Raw genomic sequence first — 15,389 nt, 5'->3', positions numbered from 1 at the left:
TTCAAAACAAACACCTAGACCTTGGCCCTCGTCAAGCACAGACCAGATGCAAAATACAGTCCCCAAAATATTCAATTTACATTTGATAGTTCCAGTTGCAGACAATGAAGCAAGGCGTAGACAAAAGGGCTTTTCGGACAAAAGTGCATTAAAAAGCAAGTTTGTAACCTCGTCTCGTATCTCAATATATACTGTTTAATATACATACTCTATTGAAATGTATCAATTTGGGTCATTCAACTTCACAGAAAAACTTACAGCGAACGACAAACCAAACCAATCCGCTATGGGGGTTTATTTGAAGAAAGGATTCGGGACTTTACAAAATGGTTACAAACCGAAGTTTCTTTCCGGGAAAATAGCTCAGAAATGTTTTATTGCTCACAGTATAGGGGATCCATTGTGATTTTCTCGTGTCATGATCACTTTTTTACCAACTTTTTCACAATATATATTCAAAGAAGAGACTTCTTTAATGGTTTCTACACCCATCTATTCTTTTGCATGAGCAATATTTGTATATTTTGTATATACCTATGGTTCGGTAACGTTTGAAATTTGAGATGGGAACTAATTTTGGGTTTAGTGTGAGGTCTGATTTCATATATATTCTTAATATTCTTTAATATCACCAAAATGATAATATTTTTGTTCATTTAGGGTCATCTACATATATCTCTCTACTCCCTCTAGTCCCTCGATCTATATCCACCCCAATGACTGATTATGCCTTCCAGTTTCTGTATGAGCAAGACCATTGTAAAAATTGCCTCTCGCTCGACCTTTGTTAGGCGTCTCCGACAGCCACACAAAAGCCCCCATTTCCATCCACCCATCCAGCCCCCAGATCCAACATCTTCTTTCGCCTCCGTCGCCATGCATAACAAATAACGAATGTTGTTTGTGTTTTATGGCCCAAAACTGTTGCAACTCTTTGGTGCTTCTGCGTCTGCTGCTGTTTCATTATTTGTTTCCGATTATAAACTTGTTATGGCCGCAGAGCCGTATAAAAAGAGTCGGTGCCTCTTGACCCATCATCACAGCCACAGAGACACACGGACCGAGAGGAGCCAACCAGCGTAGACAGCTAACAAGAGCGAGAGACCAAGCCAAGCAGAAGCATGAAGATATTTGTGGTGCGTTTGCCCGTGGATTACCCAAGCGGACACGAAAGGATTACCTAATCTCTCTTTTTCAGACGGTTCTGATGGGCGCCTTGGCGCTGGCCCGGGCTGACATCAGCCTGACCCAGGCGGGGTACAACTACCGCATCCAACAGCAGCAGCAGCAGTCGCAGGTGCAGCTCCAGCCCCCAGTTGTGGCCCATCTGCTCAACCAGCAGCTGCAGCAGCAGCAGCAGCAGTCGTCACATCCGGTGCTGCCGCCTCTGCCACTGCCCTATCTGCCACCAGCCGGCCAGTACCAGTCCCAGGCGGCCGTTCGTCCCACCTCTGGCTCGTTCCCAATGCCAGCTGGATTTCCCATTAATTTCCAGACCGCTCCCGTGCAGCAGCATCGTCGCCCCCGGCCACGTGTGAGGATACCCAAGAGGCCGATCGTGACCAAGAACTTCTTCATTCATTCGGCACCCGAGGAGTCCGATGATGAGGTTCAGGACGAACTCAATCAGCTGGCCCAGCAGCCGCGCAACCATTACAATGTGCTGTTTGTCAAGACTCCGGCCCAGACGAACCGTGCCGCCGCCCTCAACCTGGCCAAGACCCTGAAGCAGGAGAAGACGGTCGTCTATGTGCTGGCCAAGAAGACCACCGCCGCTGACCTGCAGGACGCCATCGCCGATGCTCCGCAGCATATCAACAAGCCGGAGGTGTTCTTCATCAAGTACCGCACCCCCGAGGAGGCCGTCAATGCTCAGCGCCAGATTCAGTCGCAGTACGACACACTCGGAGGTAGCTCCACCATCACCGACGAGGGTGTGGCGCCCATCACCTCCGTGGTTGGCTCCCTTGATCCCCCAGAGGAGGACGAAGAGGAGCAGCAGCAGCAGCAGCAACAGCAGCAACAGCAGCAACAGCAGCAGCAGCAGGCCGAAGGAAACTTCATCGACAACGGAGCTGGCAATAACGGCGGAGGCGCCATCGGCAATCATTACCTGCCCGCGAACCAGTACTAAGTATTCTTCATTGCTCGCCACATCCAGATCCTAGTTAGTTAGCTGTCATCCCATAGAGCTCGCACCCGATGTTGTCTAAGTTTTAAGCGATTGCATATATGTGTAAGTGATTCTCAATTCCATTCCTTGCCAATTGTCACCGAAGTCCGTATTAAAAGTTGAGAAATTTATGCGACAGTTTTTTCATTATCGATTCAGATATCGTTTCTTGTTTATTTCAAGGAAAATATTGATAGAAAATTGTTTAGTTTTCTTTGGACGCACTACAAATCAAAGAACCGTTCTTCGAAATGTGTGTTTTTCTCGCATCGAATACATCCCTTCATCGTGGTTCGTATAAAGTCAAAGTAGAAAGAGATTCGCGTGCCCATAAAAGGCTCGCCAGTGGCGCAGGGAGTACCGAAGCTACTGAGACCCGCTAGTCTTCTGTTGTGCACCAGAAGACCGCCAGTTTCCTTGAGGCAAAAATCACTGTCCTTGGGCACATTCAAGCACAAGTGACCGGGCTCAATGGGATTCCGAACCTTCTTGTCGAAGTGAGTCAAACAGATCTTGTATGGAATGACCCTGTGATAGACGGCACGCATCTTGTTCTCATCCTCTCCCTTCCGCCATGCCCAGCCCGTGTGCATCACGAGCGTATCCCTGGGCAGGGGTGAGCCCTGGAGATCAATGGCTTTGACGTGGATGTTGAACTGAATGCTGCTCTCCGTGAAGATCAGTGCTATATCATTCGATTTCTTGGGCTTGTCAAAGTGCGGGTGAACGATCGCGTACTCGATTGAGTAGGATTTTAGATACCGGCTTACGGCTCCCAGTGTCTGTGTGCCGACGACAATGCGATACTTATTTAAATCAGCCCTGCTCAGGCAGTAAGCTGTCGTTATTACCCAATCCTTTCCTATAATGGCTCCACTGCACCTGTGTTTCTTCGCTCCATCCTGTATGGACACTTGCCATGGTGACAAATTCCTGGGGGCAACTACGTCCCCAATCTCAACTTGCTCTTCTGAATTGTTCAGGCTTCGCATATGAACTGTTCTTCCATGGCTGTGATGTCCATGTCGATCTGATTTCCGCTTTGTTCCATGTCGACCTGCCGCCAGGCACACTAGCAGCAGCCACAGAAAACACAGCCGTGTTTTGCTATATCCGATCATTTCGAAGGTCCAATTACAACTGAAATCCATTTACCAAGCAAGTCTACACCAATTGGCGGAACAAATCCGCATCGAAATGCATCCCAAATGAGTACGAAAAGTTTTAGCATTGTGTCTCCGGATTCTCATGAGCGGATAAACCAACAAAAGGTTTCCATTTTCACTTTATTTAAGTTAAAAATCATCTGTATCCTTTTTAGCTGCAATGTCTTCTACTCCTCACCGCTTTCATTTCCTCCGGAGTTCCCTCGGCACTCTCCGTTTCGGAAAGACTCAGGTGAGTGCGTATGAAGTCATGGTAGTATGCGATGGAGGCATGAGCATCTAATGACGACAAACACAATGGCTAGGCTGAGACCCACGCAAAGCAATTAGTTTCAGCCCTCACTCACCTGGATATCCCCGGGCACAGGGCATTCCCCAATTGACCAGAGCCACCAGACGGCCATTGTGGACCAGGGGTCCGCCGGAGTCGCCGTGGCAGGCTCCTCGTCCCTTGTCGTTGAACGTGCAGACATGGCCAATGTCCACGCGTGTGCTGTTGTCATGGGCAGCTCTACACTGCTCGAAGGGCACATACATGACCTCTAGGCTCTGCAGGCGAGCAGGCACCTCTCCGCCCAGCGACAGAGTGCCCCAGCCGGTGAGCAGGAGTCGGGTGCCGGGCACCAGTGGCTCGTGGTCCAGCTCCACCGGCTGCGTGGCATTGCCGAACACAATCGACTCGTTCAGGTGCAGCAGGGCAATGTCGTTGCGGTATTTGCGCGGCTCGTAGTTGCAGTGCTCGACGATCCTGTCCGGATAGTAGTACTTCGTTGCATTCTGCTGCAGGTCCTGGGTCCCAGCCAGCACACGGAAGGCTGTCGCCTGCTTGCCCCGTGTACAGTGGGCAGCCGTGATGATCCAGCGCTCATCGATGATGGCCCCGCCGCAGGAGTGTTGTCCACTAGCTGCTCCTTGGAGCGATATCTGATAGGGGGCCACACCCTCGGATGCTTCCTCGCCACCCACAATCCGAGTGTTTGTGTACTGCGGTGGATACAGCACCTGGCCGGAGACACAGCAGCTGCCAGCCACAATCGTCAGCACATACAGAACCGGCAACATAATGACAGCTACTGGAGATGGGGCTCTTTCGGGAAGGCTTCTTATACATATGTCAGCCATGGAATACGAGAACCCTTTGTAGGCCAGTCACGTTTCGTGCTGTTTGTGGGACATCCCGCAGAGTGATAAGAATACCCTCAATGGGAGGGCTCCTGTAGAGCTCTACGCAAGGCCAACTGCTAAATTTCCATAAAAGAAAACTAAGCACGCCTAAAATGATTGAGTTGTTGGTAAAAACTAATTCAAGTACACCTCTTAAGCTCATCCAAGGCCTTCTAATTAGTTCTCCAAAGACAATGACCCTTAGCCCACGCGCATTCAAAGTGACTCTTGCAATCTACTTTCCCAAGTATTAGGTGGCACTTCGTTTCGTCAGGTGATAGTAAAAGCCTCTTGATACCTGAATATTTTCGCACATGACTGGGCTGGCGTTTGTTTGTTTGCTAACTTTTCGTAAGGTTTGAGTCATTTCTAGGAACTACTGGCATATCATGACGGATCAGACTAGCGATTGACTGGACTTATCTGGACAGCTTCGAGTGTGGGTGTTTCTTAGCAGATATTCAATAGTTTGCCATGCCCCAAGGGCGGCACAAAAATAGAAAGTGTTTTTTTAAATACGAGACGCAATTGCGTTTTTTATTTGTTCATAAATTATTTAATGACTACGATATTTGTGTGATAAAATTTACTGGCTACTTTGATCGATTTGCAACCGCCGTTTATATGGCCGATAGCTGTTTTTTGTTCGGAGTGGCTTTTGACCCCACTGGGGTGACTTTAGCACGCGGTGCCCGCTTCTGTCATCATCTCATTTATCCAATCCCGATAGTATGCCACGGATCCGTACACATCCGGATACCCGATGGCGCAGGCCTCTCCCCAGTTGACGACGCCCACGAGGGTTCCGTTCTCGTCCACCAGCGGGCCGCCGGAGTCGCCGTGGCAGGAGCCTTCTCCGTCCTGGGTGAAGGTGCACAGGTGTCCCTCGCTCAGCCAGTTGATATTGCGCACCTTGGACTCGCAGCTCGAATGTGCGATGTACTTCAGATCGATCTTCTGCAGATCGGTGACATAGCGTCCCCAGGTGCGGGTGCTGCCCCATCCAGTCAGGGTGAGCGTGTCCCCAGCTGTGGGGAGGCTGCCCTTGCTGGCCAGCTGGATGGGCTGCGTCAGCGCATTATAGACAATGGGCTTGGCCGTGTGGATGAGTGCAATGTCATTGTGATAGGCGGGCTTGTCGTGACCGCAGTGGACCTTGGCCCCATCCACCAGATACTCAGCGCCGGGCTTGGTGTAGTCATTGCTGCCGGTCACGATCTTCAGGTACTGTGTGGGCCACTCCAGGCAGTGGGCGGCCGTCAGGATCCAGCGATCGCCGATGATGCTGCCGCCGCACACATGCTCGCCAAAGGTGCTCATGATGGACACCTGGTAGGGGGCGAAACCGGCGGGGGCATCGGTGCCGCCCACAACCCTTGTCTCTGGCTTAACGGTGCCCAGGTGATGGGGTCGCTGGTGCCGACGGACTACTCCAATCTCTCGCGCCACGCATTGGGAAACGATGATCAACAGGACACTGGTCAATAGAAGGAACTTCATCTTGTTGATAAAGTGTATATTTTGGATTTGAACTCTAAATGCTTTTTCTTTATGTTGTGGTAGCTTCAACTTTCGACTGCCGTTTGAAGGCATTTTGGCTCTCCTTTTGCTTTTATAGACCCAACACGCTTCTAGGCGAAATTCCCTTATCAACCGAGACTTTCTTTGAATACTATCGCGATAAGCGGCCCGGTTCGGGGGAAGCTTCGATAATGACAATTACCATAGCCAATACGCGCAGTGTTACCTGATAAATAAGCATTGGGGAAAACAGCAGCTGGGGGAATTAATAGACAAGCCGCACACGACAAACGACTTATTACTCATACGTAACGTGGGCGCACTTTGATCGGAGCCCGAGCTCTTTCAGTGATCTGCAGACGTCGACAGCTGATAATGCCGTAATCGGCGTCGGATACGAATGGAACTTTACTCCACATTCGGCGGGAACAATTACGAGTAAGAAATGTTTTTTGCCAATCAGGTAGCAGACACAGAAGCTGGCATACCCTCAAAGTATATAATATTTCGCTGTGATTTGCTTTCAAAAGATAGCGGAAGGGTAAACAAAATTAATTATTAATCAATTCATTGAATGGAATTCTTTTTTCCACTAAGTAGAGATATTCTTGGTATAATTGGAGGTATTCTATGGAAAAAGGAAACAGTTTTTTGGCACTTCTTCTGCCATATAAATTGTGGCTTTCCTTCAGCATTCTTTAAATGTTTTCTTTGTGAAAGTATATGTTTTTTTTGGCTTCTCACAGTTCTCTTTTATTTCCACAATTGAAGCCTTTTACCATATAAAAAACTCCCGAAAGCTTTAGGGTATTTCTCTTCAAAAATAAAAAAACCCAATAGCATATTGTGGGTGCATACTAATTCTGACGATTCACTTATCTTCCATGGTTACAACAACTTCGGTGATAATCCATCCAGACGTCTGGTCTAGCGATTGTCACGATTAAGATCCGAATTATTGCCAATTTTGTGTCTAAGACATGAATGGTTGCCGTGGCCTTCAGTGTGAAGTAGACTTTGGCCCAATGAAAAGGTTTAGTGAGACGGACAAATCAATTATTTTGAGTGAAAGAAATAAGGCAAGGCATGAAATTGATTACTTTGTAAGTACCATCTTAAGAAGAGCCGCGAAGAAAAGTCTGACAATAAATTGGAACACATTTTATTGCTTAGGAAATGCTGCAGCCGTTGATCGTGGACTGTATCCAGCTGTAATAGAAGCTAAGGCGAGCGAAAATATCGGGAAATCCATGGCCGCAGGGTACTCCCCAGTTGCCGACGCCTACGAGGCGACCCAGGCTGTCGACCAGCGGTCCTCCGGCATCGCCATGACAGGCTCCAGCGCCCACCCGTCCCACGGCGCATAGGTGTCCCACATCCAGATCCTCAGTGCCCCCGTAGGTGGCATTGCACTTCTCTGTGGGCACATAGGTCAGATCGACCTGTCGCAACTCCCACTCAAAGTCGCCACCAGCCGAAGTGCTGCCCCATCCGTACATAGTAAGCTTCTCACCCTCGACCTGATCCTCCAGTGGTGCTACGGTAATGTTCTGTGTAACCTCGTCGTATGCGAACAGCGTCTTTGTCTTGATCAGGGCTATGTCATTGTGATACAGCGGCTGATCGAAGTTGCAGTGGGGAATGATCTCCTCCACAGCATACTCCCAGCCGTCTAGACCCCAATCGTTGTACGTGGTGGTCACAACCTTCACGTTGTTCTTGCGCAGACCAGCCAGACAACTGGCCGCCGTGACCACATACTGATCGTGAATGATGACACCACCGCAGAAGTGATTTCTAGAGATAGATTGAACAGGCAAAATTGGATTATGATCTATGATCAATTTTTAAAGAATCAATTAATCAATTAAATAAATAAATAATTAGGCAAAAATCAACTCGATCAAAATCAAAAAGAGACTTGCATATCGATACATTTTGTGTCAAAATCGTGATAGGAAGATAAGATTTTAGTTTGATTTGGTAGAAAAAAGCCCTAAAATTTTAATATTTACACTATTACAGTACACTATTTACACTAATATACCAATAGATTGTGTGTTTTTCCACTTACATTTTTATCTTAAAATTAAAATATTTTATGTAAATATATTGAATATATATTTAAATGTAAAAATTTAATAATATATTTATATTAAATATTTGTATATGTGCGTAAATCTAAATCTGAATCGATAGAAAAAAATATTTAATTTCAATAGGAAATATATTTATTTTATATATGAAATATTCGTGTATACTAAGTAAATAAATATATTTGATATTTAAGTTAAATATTTATAAATTTAGATTAAATATGGGCCATATTCAAACGACTTTTTAATGTTTAATGTTTTTATGTTTAATTCTAAGTGAATTCTATTTAATTTCACTATGTTTGTATTTAAGAGACGAATATTTCACTTAAATACGGCTGTATTTCTCTATACAATGCCATATTTTCTGAGTGTAGATGCAGAAGTTTGGATTTTTCAAAAGATATCCTATTTGTCGCCCGATTACGCTATTTATCTGTGTTTGTAAGAATTTAGCTACATCTTAAAATCAAGGAATCTAGTTTGTTTAAAAACAGGTAGATAGAGAGACAGGCTCAACAATACTGAAGGCTGTGTGGGTTTCTTAATCATAATCATTAAGGATTCAAAATTATCACAATAACCGTACAGTGTCTCACAGAATTGTTCACTTAAAGTCGAAGCCTTTTTTAAAGCTAATCAAAGCACTACTTGCGTACTGTTCCTACTTCAAATTATAACTTAAGTTTTGTATGTACCCGTAGGAGTTCTGCAGCGACACCTGATACGGTGCCGCCTTAACGTCGGACACTTCGCCGCCCACGACACGAGAACTTAATTTATTCGCGGCGGCGGCACCCGATACGCCGGTAAAGGCGCGACGCCGGAGCTCTGCCTGTGTGAAGGACACCAGCAGCAGCAGCAGGAGGCAGACTACCGAAGAGAGTACTCGGATGCGGCAAGACATGTTGGACAACCAGTAGAAGTTGGACTGATTTCAGGCTGGTGTGAAAAGCAAGCAGCTAGACTTGGATAGTACGATATTCAGTATATGATATGCGATATACGATATAAATGATGGCTGGCGTGATATTAATGAAGAGCCATAAAGCTTGTGCAATCTCAATCATGGGCGATCGTAGAAAACCCAGAACTCTGAGCTCGTAAAAATCCCATAATTTTTATTAAATCAGCAATACAACTCAAGAGAACTGATAGGTGATGGGTGACCAATGTCCGGACGGACTAGCTGATGGTGCAGCCGTTCATGGTGGTGCGGAGCCAATCGTGGTAGAAGGCAGTCCGGGCATAGACATCCTAATGGAAACGTTTCAACAATTAATCAGCCAATTAACAATAATAATAACATAATACTTACCGGATAGCCGAGGCCACAGGGCACGCCCCAATTGCCAATGCCCACTAGACGATTCTGCTCATCGATCAGTGGTCCGCCGGTGTCGCCATGGCAAGCACCTGTTCCGGCAGCCAACTGCACGCACACATGTCCCAGGTCCACGTCTTCGGTGCCACCCAGCTCGGTGCGGCACTGCTCCACCGGCACATAGGTGCCCGATGCCTCCTGCAGATACCTCTCGTAGGTGCCACTCGCCGTGGGACTGCCCCAGCCGGCAAAGGTCAGCTTTTCGCCCTCCTGCAGCTCGTCAATGTCGGCCAGGGTGATGCTAGTGGTGTTCTCGTTGAACTCAATGCTATCCGCCATGTGCAGCAGGGCCACGTCGTTGTGGTAGAGCGGCTTGTCGAAGTTGCAGTGGACATTAATGCTGTCCACAATGTAGTAAATGGCGTAGAGGTCCCACCAGTCCGAGGTGCCTGTGACTACTATCACATTGCGTGGCCTCAAGCCCGCGACGCAACTGGCGGCCGTCAAAATCCAATCTTTGTCGATGATGACGCCTCCGCAGATATGATAGCCGTAGACATTCTGCAGAGTCACAATCCAGGGCCAGCTTCCCGCCGTGGCTGTTGTGCCCCCGGTCACACGTCCCTCAGGCCCACTCCTCGCCAAGGACGCCAAGGACGGATTCACGTCACTTGTTCGATGTCTATTGAGCCCAGCTACACCCGGAAGCTGCTCCCCCCGCAAACGCAGGGCTCCAGCTGTCTGAAGGGTCAGAAGAATCAGACCGAGCAGCCCCGTAATTTTCCACAAAGATCTCATTGCTGTGCCGTGCAATCGCAACTGAAACCCCAAGCTTTGACCACCTCATAATTACAGTTCTAGTTCGACATGGTTCTTATCGTCGCATGGAAAAGTTGGATAACAGGGTATTTTATGGGAACCAAAAGGTGATAAGTGGTGTTCCTCAGCATTCATAGTGCCTTGCGGCCTGCCTGCGGGCATTGTGAGCTGGTCAGCAAGCATGGCGAGTGCATTTATACAGGACTGAGATTTGACAGCTCACTGGCCCTCGCCTAGTCATCGCGGAATCGAATCAGTTTATGGGTCTCGGCTCCAATTAGACAATTTCGCCGAATACCGATTAGGTTTTATCCTTAAAGCCGTAAAGATATCGGGGTAGGAGGGACCATAAAGATTCGGCCAGTGGTCAGTGGAAAGACCCAAGTCGAGCGATAACGCCGGTTTATATGGAATCCATATAAAAACGCCCAGTTGGGTCATACAATTTTCCATTGCTGGTCATTAATTCGTCTGGATCTGTCTCCGTCCGTCGTCTCTGTGTCTCTATTGCGTCGATCATGCCCTGGACTGGACGTTTGTCTTTAATTTATCTGCTTCTGCTGGGCAGTTCCCTTGACGTCACATTTTCGAAACGATTGGATCGTAAAGTGTCGGACAACCGCATTGTGGGTGGCCACGAAGCCGAGGAGGGAGCGGCTCCTTATCAGGTGTCCATACAAACAGTCTGGAAGACGCACATCTGCGGCGGTGTCATCCTCGACAAGGAATGGATACTCACCGCCGGCCACTGTGCCCTGGACTACGGCATCAATGATATTAGGATTGTGGTGGGAACCAACAACCGCTCGGAGCCCGGACAGATGCTCTATCCGGACGAGGCGCTGGTGCACTGCCTCTACGACGTCCCGTACATATATAACAATGATATTGGACTAATCCACGTGAACGAATCGATCATCATGAATGATCGCACTCAGATGGTGAAGCTCAGCTCCGAGCAGCCTCCAGTGGGGGCCACAGTAATCCTGACTGGTTGGGGAGCTCCGGAGAACAGTTTGCCGACAGTCGAGCGCCTGCAGACCCTCAACCTGACGATCATCGATCACGAGGAGTGCCGCAAGGCCTGGGACTATCACGAGGGCATCGACATCGGACACATCTGCACCCTAACAAGCGCGGGAGAGGGGGCCTGCTCCGGCGACTCCGGCGGTCCAATCATGTGGGAGGGCAAGCTGGTGGGTCTGGTAAACTGGGGACGACCCTGCGGTGTTGGTCTGCCAGACATGTAAGTGGCTCAATTTTCCATTATTTTTTCCAACTCCAAAGAGTTACTCCCAAATATTTCTTTTCTAGGTATGCCAACACGGTTTACTATCAGGATTGGATCCGAAGGACTCCCACGGGGTGCAAGAATCGGGTTAACTAGAATAAAGACAAAGACATAAAATCGTGTTAGAAATGTGAAATATACATATTTATTGATAGTAATTTTGATAAAATTACTTTTGGGAAGGGAAAACCAAAAGGTAAAGGCTATTCGCTGGTCATACCTGGTTTTAAACGGGGCAATCAATGCTTTTATGGATCTATTTGTACACAAAATGCTATCAAGACATAAGATATAATCGTTTTGCGATTGTAGATTAAGCCCTGGCGAGGGCTGAGGAATTTCAAAGAGGAAATAAGTATTGCACAATAAGATATTGAGATAATTCGTAGACTGATCGAGATCCAATGTTTTAGGTAAATAGTAAGAAAATGCAGGGGATGGATGGGATAATAACGATGAAGCTTTGTTATCTTTATCTTTATAATTTCTGAATCTTGTATGAATTTCTGCGTACTCGATTGGAATCAGATAATAATTAATTTAAAATGAGTATTTTTCGAATGGTTAATACAATTTAGAGCATTATGCGGAAACTTCAGAGTGATTTAATACTAGAATATACTCTCTTTATACTTTCTTTATAAAGTTGTTGTACTGCCTCCCTGGACTTAGGGGCTTGCTGGCCCTGGCTCTGAGCCAATGTCCAAGTACTGGCCGGTTCCGAACTATTGACTATTAATTGACGCTGGTGACATTGATAGCCCTGTCACAAAATCATAATCAGAGTGCCGTCTGTATCACTTTATGATACTCGTATCTGGTTTATGGTATAGATACAACTTGGAGGAACATCGAATCCGATTTACGATAAAACTCTTACGATATATCCAAGCTTTCCTTTCTGTTGAGTATAAAAGCAAAATCACGACACATGGATACGCTTAATAGGCACGCACAAATTCAACGAATCATTCACTATGCTGGTACGCCTGGCATATGCGACGACGATCCTCCTGATCCTGCTCAGTGGATCAACTAGAGCCATTCGAGTGGCGCCGCTGAGCGCCAAGCAGCAGGAAAGGTTATCCCAGGAGGCCAGAGCGTTCGAAGGTCGCGTCATAGATGGCACGGATGCGGAGCTGGGTCTGGCCAAGTACCAGATCTCACTGCAGGGAAGCTATTACTACGATCACATGTGCGGTGGAGCGATCCTCAACGAGCGGTGGGTCGTGACGGCGGCCCACTGTGTTTACGGATATAATCCCAGCTACCTGCGGGTGGCCACCGGCACTGTTCGCTGGGCCGAGCCCGATGCTAGGTACTTTGTGGAGGAGTACTGGGTGCACTGCAACTACAACGTACCTAACTACGCCAACGACATTGCCCTGATCAAGCTGAACGACTCGATTGTGTTTAACGAGGTCACACAGCCCATAGCCTTGCCCAAGGAGCCGCTGGCCAATGGCACAGAACTCCTGCTCACTGGATGGGGCTCTACCGAATTGTGGGGTGACTCCCCTGATGTGCTGCAGAAGGCCTCCCTCACGTACGTCGATTATCCCACTTGCCAGAAGTTACTGGACAACGATCCCCTGAACGGTTATTGCCACGTGTGCACGCTGACGTCGGGCGGACAGGGCGCCTGCCACGGCGATTCCGGAGGTCCGCTGACAGCCAACGGACAGCTGTACGGCGTGGTCAACTGGGGCTATCCCTGTGCCACTGGCGTCCCCGATAGCCATGCCTCCATCTACTTCTACTTGGACTGGATTCGATCCATGATAAACGGACCCTGCAAGACCTGCCACTGCTATGCCAGCAACTATCCCAGTCTGTGATGAAAATAAAGCCAGTGTCGTGCCGGGTTAATGGTATGATCTTTATTGTACACTAAGTTCTCTAGGCAGTGCATTTGGAGTTTCCGCTGATCCTGCGGCGTATCCAGTCGAGGTAGTACCACACATTCGCCTGGACATCGGGTAGGCCGACGCCGCAGGGCCTACCCCAGTTGACCAGACCCACCAGCTGGCCATCGCGGACCAAAGGTCCGCCCGAGTCGCCGTGACAGGCGCCCTCGCCCTCACGGGAGTAGGTGCAGATGTGCCCCACACCCATGCCGCTGGTCTGATTGAAGATCTCCTTGCACTCGTCGAGGGGTACAAAGCCCAGACTCAGCTTCTGCAGGTTCTCCGTGGAGCTGCCATAGGCCTCCTCCGCACCCCATCCGGTGAGGACTATCTCATCCCCCTCCCGGACAGGCCGCGTTGGCAGCTTAATGGGTTGGGTCAGCTCGTTGAAGGTGATGTTTTGGGTGAGCTTCACCAGGGCAATGTCGTTGTGCAAATACGGCTGATCGTACATGCAGTGAATGTGGATCTCGGCGGTGTAGTACACCGCCCCGGGCTCTGCCCAGCGATTCGTACCGGCTATCACGTTCACCAGCGCCGGAGCGAATGTCTCCACGCAGTGTCCGGCGGTGATGATCCACTGCTCGTTGAGAATAGCCCCACCACAGTTGTGGGCGCCCACAACGGGCTGCAGGGACACCTGGTAGGGTGCAAATCCAGTCTCTGCCTCCTGGCCGCCCTTAATGCGACTCGAGGGGGCTTCAAGGGATGGTCCTACCAGCCGCTTGGCCTGGCTCTGGCCAGACTGGAGAAGAAGGAATATTAGGCAAGGGTAAAGCAACTGCATCTCGAACGTTTCGCCACGGACTGAACTGAAGACCAAAAGGTACTTTCATCACTATAAATGCTTTATTAAGGGGCTTGTCTTATCGAAGAGGTTTTTATCGTTTTCGTTTTATTTTATTGTCACGATAGCCACGTCCTCTAGCGCTCTGTGGTGTGGTAGCCTCCACACTTCGTATTCCCGCTTATGACAGTGCGTATCCAATCGCTGTAGAATAACACATTGGCATGGACATCCTGGGGAAGGAACACAGGGATTAAATTTGGAAAAAGGTTTCTGCAGAACTCTTACCGGAACGCCGGTGGCACAAGGCCAGCCCCAGTTGACGAGACCCACCAGATAGCCATCGCTGACTAAAGGGCCGCCCGAGTCTCCATGGCAGGCGCCCTCGCCCTGCCGCGAGAAGGTGCAGATATGACCCACATCGCAATCGGGGTCGTTGCTCAGAGCCTCTAGGCACTCGCGATGAGGTACATACTGGAGATAGAGGATCTGCAGATCAATTGGACTGTTGCCCCACAATATGGTGGAGCCCCAGCCAGTGAGAACCACTTCGGCTCCCGGCTGCATGGGGGCCACAGGCAGAGGAATCGGCTGTGTCCGTTCGTTCCACACAATGGAGTCGTTCAGATGCAGCAAAGCGATGTCATTGTGCATCAACGGGTTGTCGTAGTTGCAGTGGATGTGTACGGCCCGGACAAAGTGACGATTTTCCCTGCTATTGTACTGATTGGTACCGGAGACGACCACCATCAGCTGTACATCTGCGCCCTGGACACAGTGAGCGGCGGTCAGGACCCACTGTTCGGCAATGATCGCACCACCGCAGGAGTGGGCACCGGATAGACTCTGGAGGGAGATCTGGTAGGGGGCAAATCCTTCCGGGGCTGCCTCGCCTCCAACAATGCGCTGATCCTTGAAGGCGGTGCTGGAGTTGGTCTTGATGCGTATGCCTGATATGCAGGAAAAGGCGCTGGCCACCAGAAGACGTAGAGCCAGTGCTGTCATCTTAGGTCTATGTCTGGTCAGCTAATGACATGTGAAAGTTGTGTTGGAACCTCTTTTTCGCCACTTATCGAAGTCAGATAAAAAATCTGTTTATGGCCACGATTGGTCGAAGCAGAACCTTTGGTCAGGCCACTTT

The 15,389-nt window shown here is 48.8% G+C and overlaps 10 protein-coding genes across 10 annotated transcripts; 3 read left to right on the top strand and 7 right to left on the bottom strand.

Annotated features, from left to right (window-relative positions):
* The first annotated feature begins 1,165 nt into the window (after positions 1-1,165).
* On the top strand, positions 1,166-2,298 carry LOC108157277 (SWI/SNF chromatin-remodeling complex subunit SNF5). The gene has a single exon (XM_033389472.1). It carries the CDS (start codon positions 1,208-1,210, stop codon positions 2,132-2,134), a length of 927 nt encoding a protein of 308 aa, XP_033245363.1. The 5' UTR covers positions 1,166-1,207; the 3' UTR covers positions 2,135-2,298.
* A 99-nt stretch (positions 2,299-2,397) lies between these two features.
* Positions 2,398-3,224, bottom strand: LOC108157281 (chymotrypsin-1-like). The gene is made up of 2 exons (XM_033390159.1): positions 3,172-3,224; positions 2,398-2,995 (listed from the first exon to the last, which is right to left on the bottom strand). Exons 1-2 carry the CDS (start codon positions 3,222-3,224, stop codon positions 2,398-2,400), a joined length of 651 nt encoding a protein of 216 aa, XP_033246050.1.
* Positions 3,225-3,393: 169 nt separating this feature from the next.
* On the bottom strand, positions 3,394-4,440 carry LOC108157280 (chymotrypsin-2). Its single transcript, XM_017289277.2, has 2 exons — positions 3,687-4,440; positions 3,394-3,618 (listed from the first exon to the last, which is right to left on the bottom strand). Exons 1-2 carry the CDS (start codon positions 4,399-4,401, stop codon positions 3,491-3,493), a joined length of 843 nt encoding a protein of 280 aa, XP_017144766.2. The 5' UTR covers positions 4,402-4,440; the 3' UTR covers positions 3,394-3,490.
* A 603-nt stretch (positions 4,441-5,043) lies between these two features.
* LOC108157278 (chymotrypsin-1) lies at positions 5,044-6,098 on the bottom strand. The gene has a single exon (XM_017289276.2). It carries the CDS (start codon positions 6,094-6,096, stop codon positions 5,182-5,184), a length of 915 nt encoding a protein of 304 aa, XP_017144765.2. The 5' UTR covers positions 6,097-6,098; the 3' UTR covers positions 5,044-5,181.
* Positions 6,099-7,170: 1,072 nt separating this feature from the next.
* LOC108157282 (chymotrypsin-2) lies at positions 7,171-9,057 on the bottom strand. The gene is made up of 2 exons (XM_017289279.2): positions 8,819-9,057; positions 7,171-7,821 (listed from the first exon to the last, which is right to left on the bottom strand). Exons 1-2 carry the CDS (start codon positions 9,025-9,027, stop codon positions 7,194-7,196), a joined length of 837 nt encoding a protein of 278 aa, XP_017144768.1. The 5' UTR covers positions 9,028-9,057; the 3' UTR covers positions 7,171-7,193.
* A 115-nt stretch (positions 9,058-9,172) lies between these two features.
* LOC108157284 (chymotrypsin-2) lies at positions 9,173-10,274 on the bottom strand. Its single transcript, XM_017289283.2, has 2 exons — positions 9,439-10,274; positions 9,173-9,377 (listed from the first exon to the last, which is right to left on the bottom strand). The coding sequence occupies exons 1-2, from the start codon at positions 10,240-10,242 to the stop codon at positions 9,306-9,308; spliced, it is 876 nt and encodes a 291-aa protein (XP_017144772.1). The 5' UTR covers positions 10,243-10,274; the 3' UTR covers positions 9,173-9,305.
* A 435-nt stretch (positions 10,275-10,709) lies between these two features.
* Positions 10,710-11,710, top strand: LOC108157283 (chymotrypsin-2). The gene is made up of 2 exons (XM_017289281.2): positions 10,710-11,509; positions 11,578-11,710. The coding sequence occupies exons 1-2, from the start codon at positions 10,782-10,784 to the stop codon at positions 11,648-11,650; spliced, it is 801 nt and encodes a 266-aa protein (XP_017144770.1). The 5' UTR covers positions 10,710-10,781; the 3' UTR covers positions 11,651-11,710.
* A 767-nt stretch (positions 11,711-12,477) lies between these two features.
* LOC108153841 (chymotrypsin-1) lies at positions 12,478-13,445 on the top strand. The gene has a single exon (XM_017283940.2). The coding sequence runs from the start codon at positions 12,532-12,534 to the stop codon at positions 13,390-13,392; it is 861 nt and encodes a 286-aa protein (XP_017139429.2). The 5' UTR covers positions 12,478-12,531; the 3' UTR covers positions 13,393-13,445.
* On the bottom strand, positions 13,413-14,291 carry LOC108154874 (chymotrypsin-1). Its single transcript, XM_017285313.2, has one exon. The coding sequence runs from the start codon at positions 14,246-14,248 to the stop codon at positions 13,454-13,456; it is 795 nt and encodes a 264-aa protein (XP_017140802.1). The 5' UTR covers positions 14,249-14,291; the 3' UTR covers positions 13,413-13,453.
* Positions 14,291-15,294, bottom strand: LOC108154871 (chymotrypsin-1). Its single transcript, XM_017285310.2, has 2 exons — positions 14,537-15,294; positions 14,291-14,481 (listed from the first exon to the last, which is right to left on the bottom strand). Exons 1-2 carry the CDS (start codon positions 15,251-15,253, stop codon positions 14,386-14,388), a joined length of 813 nt encoding a protein of 270 aa, XP_017140799.1. The 5' UTR covers positions 15,254-15,294; the 3' UTR covers positions 14,291-14,385.
* Positions 15,295-15,389: the final 95 nt, after the last annotated feature.

Source organism: Drosophila miranda, chromosome 2, assembly GCF_003369915.1.
Source record: "Drosophila miranda strain MSH22 chromosome 2, D.miranda_PacBio2.1, whole genome shotgun sequence".
Lineage (NCBI taxonomy): Eukaryota > Metazoa > Arthropoda > Insecta > Diptera > Drosophilidae > Drosophila > Drosophila miranda.
This window is presented reverse-complemented; position numbering and strand designations above follow the sequence as displayed.

Excerpts from the sequence above, each read along its gene's own strand:
- LOC108157277 (XM_033389472.1), top strand. The coding sequence starts at position 1,208 with ATGGGCGCCTTGGCGCTGGCCCGGGCTGACATCAGCCTGACCCAGGCG.
- LOC108157281 (XM_033390159.1), bottom strand. The coding sequence starts at position 3,224 with ATGGAACAAAGCGGAAATCAGATCGACATGGACATCACAGCCATGGAA. Across the intron at positions 2,996-3,171 it reads ATCACAGCCATGGAAGAACA|GGCTGATTTAAATAAGTATC; the intron begins GTTCATATGCGA and ends CTGCCTGAGCAG.
- LOC108157280 (XM_017289277.2), bottom strand. The coding sequence starts at position 4,401 with ATGTTGCCGGTTCTGTATGTGCTGACGATTGTGGCTGGCAGCTGCTGT. Across the intron at positions 3,619-3,686 it reads CTGTGCCCGGGGATATCCAG|ATGCTCATGCCTCCATCGCA; the intron begins GTGAGTGAGGGC and ends TGTCGTCATTAG.
- LOC108157278 (XM_017289276.2), bottom strand. The coding sequence starts at position 6,096 with ATGCCTTCAAACGGCAGTCGAAAGTTGAAGCTACCACAACATAAAGAA.
- LOC108157282 (XM_017289279.2), bottom strand. The coding sequence starts at position 9,027 with ATGTCTTGCCGCATCCGAGTACTCTCTTCGGTAGTCTGCCTCCTGCTG. Across the intron at positions 7,822-8,818 it reads TCGCTGCAGAACTCCTACGG|AAATCACTTCTGCGGTGGTG; the intron begins GTACATACAAAA and ends ATCTATCTCTAG.
- LOC108157284 (XM_017289283.2), bottom strand. The coding sequence starts at position 10,242 with ATGAGATCTTTGTGGAAAATTACGGGGCTGCTCGGTCTGATTCTTCTG. Across the intron at positions 9,378-9,438 it reads CCTGTGGCCTCGGCTATCCG|GATGTCTATGCCCGGACTGC; the intron begins GTAAGTATTATG and ends CGTTTCCATTAG.
- LOC108157283 (XM_017289281.2), top strand. The coding sequence starts at position 10,782 with ATGCCCTGGACTGGACGTTTGTCTTTAATTTATCTGCTTCTGCTGGGC. Across the intron at positions 11,510-11,577 it reads GGTGTTGGTCTGCCAGACAT|GTATGCCAACACGGTTTACT; the intron begins GTAAGTGGCTCA and ends TTTCTTTTCTAG.
- LOC108153841 (XM_017283940.2), top strand. The coding sequence starts at position 12,532 with ATGCTGGTACGCCTGGCATATGCGACGACGATCCTCCTGATCCTGCTC.
- LOC108154874 (XM_017285313.2), bottom strand. The coding sequence starts at position 14,248 with ATGCAGTTGCTTTACCCTTGCCTAATATTCCTTCTTCTCCAGTCTGGC.
- LOC108154871 (XM_017285310.2), bottom strand. The coding sequence starts at position 15,253 with ATGACAGCACTGGCTCTACGTCTTCTGGTGGCCAGCGCCTTTTCCTGC. Across the intron at positions 14,482-14,536 it reads CTTGTGCCACCGGCGTTCCG|GATGTCCATGCCAATGTGTT; the intron begins GTAAGAGTTCTG and ends TTCCTTCCCCAG.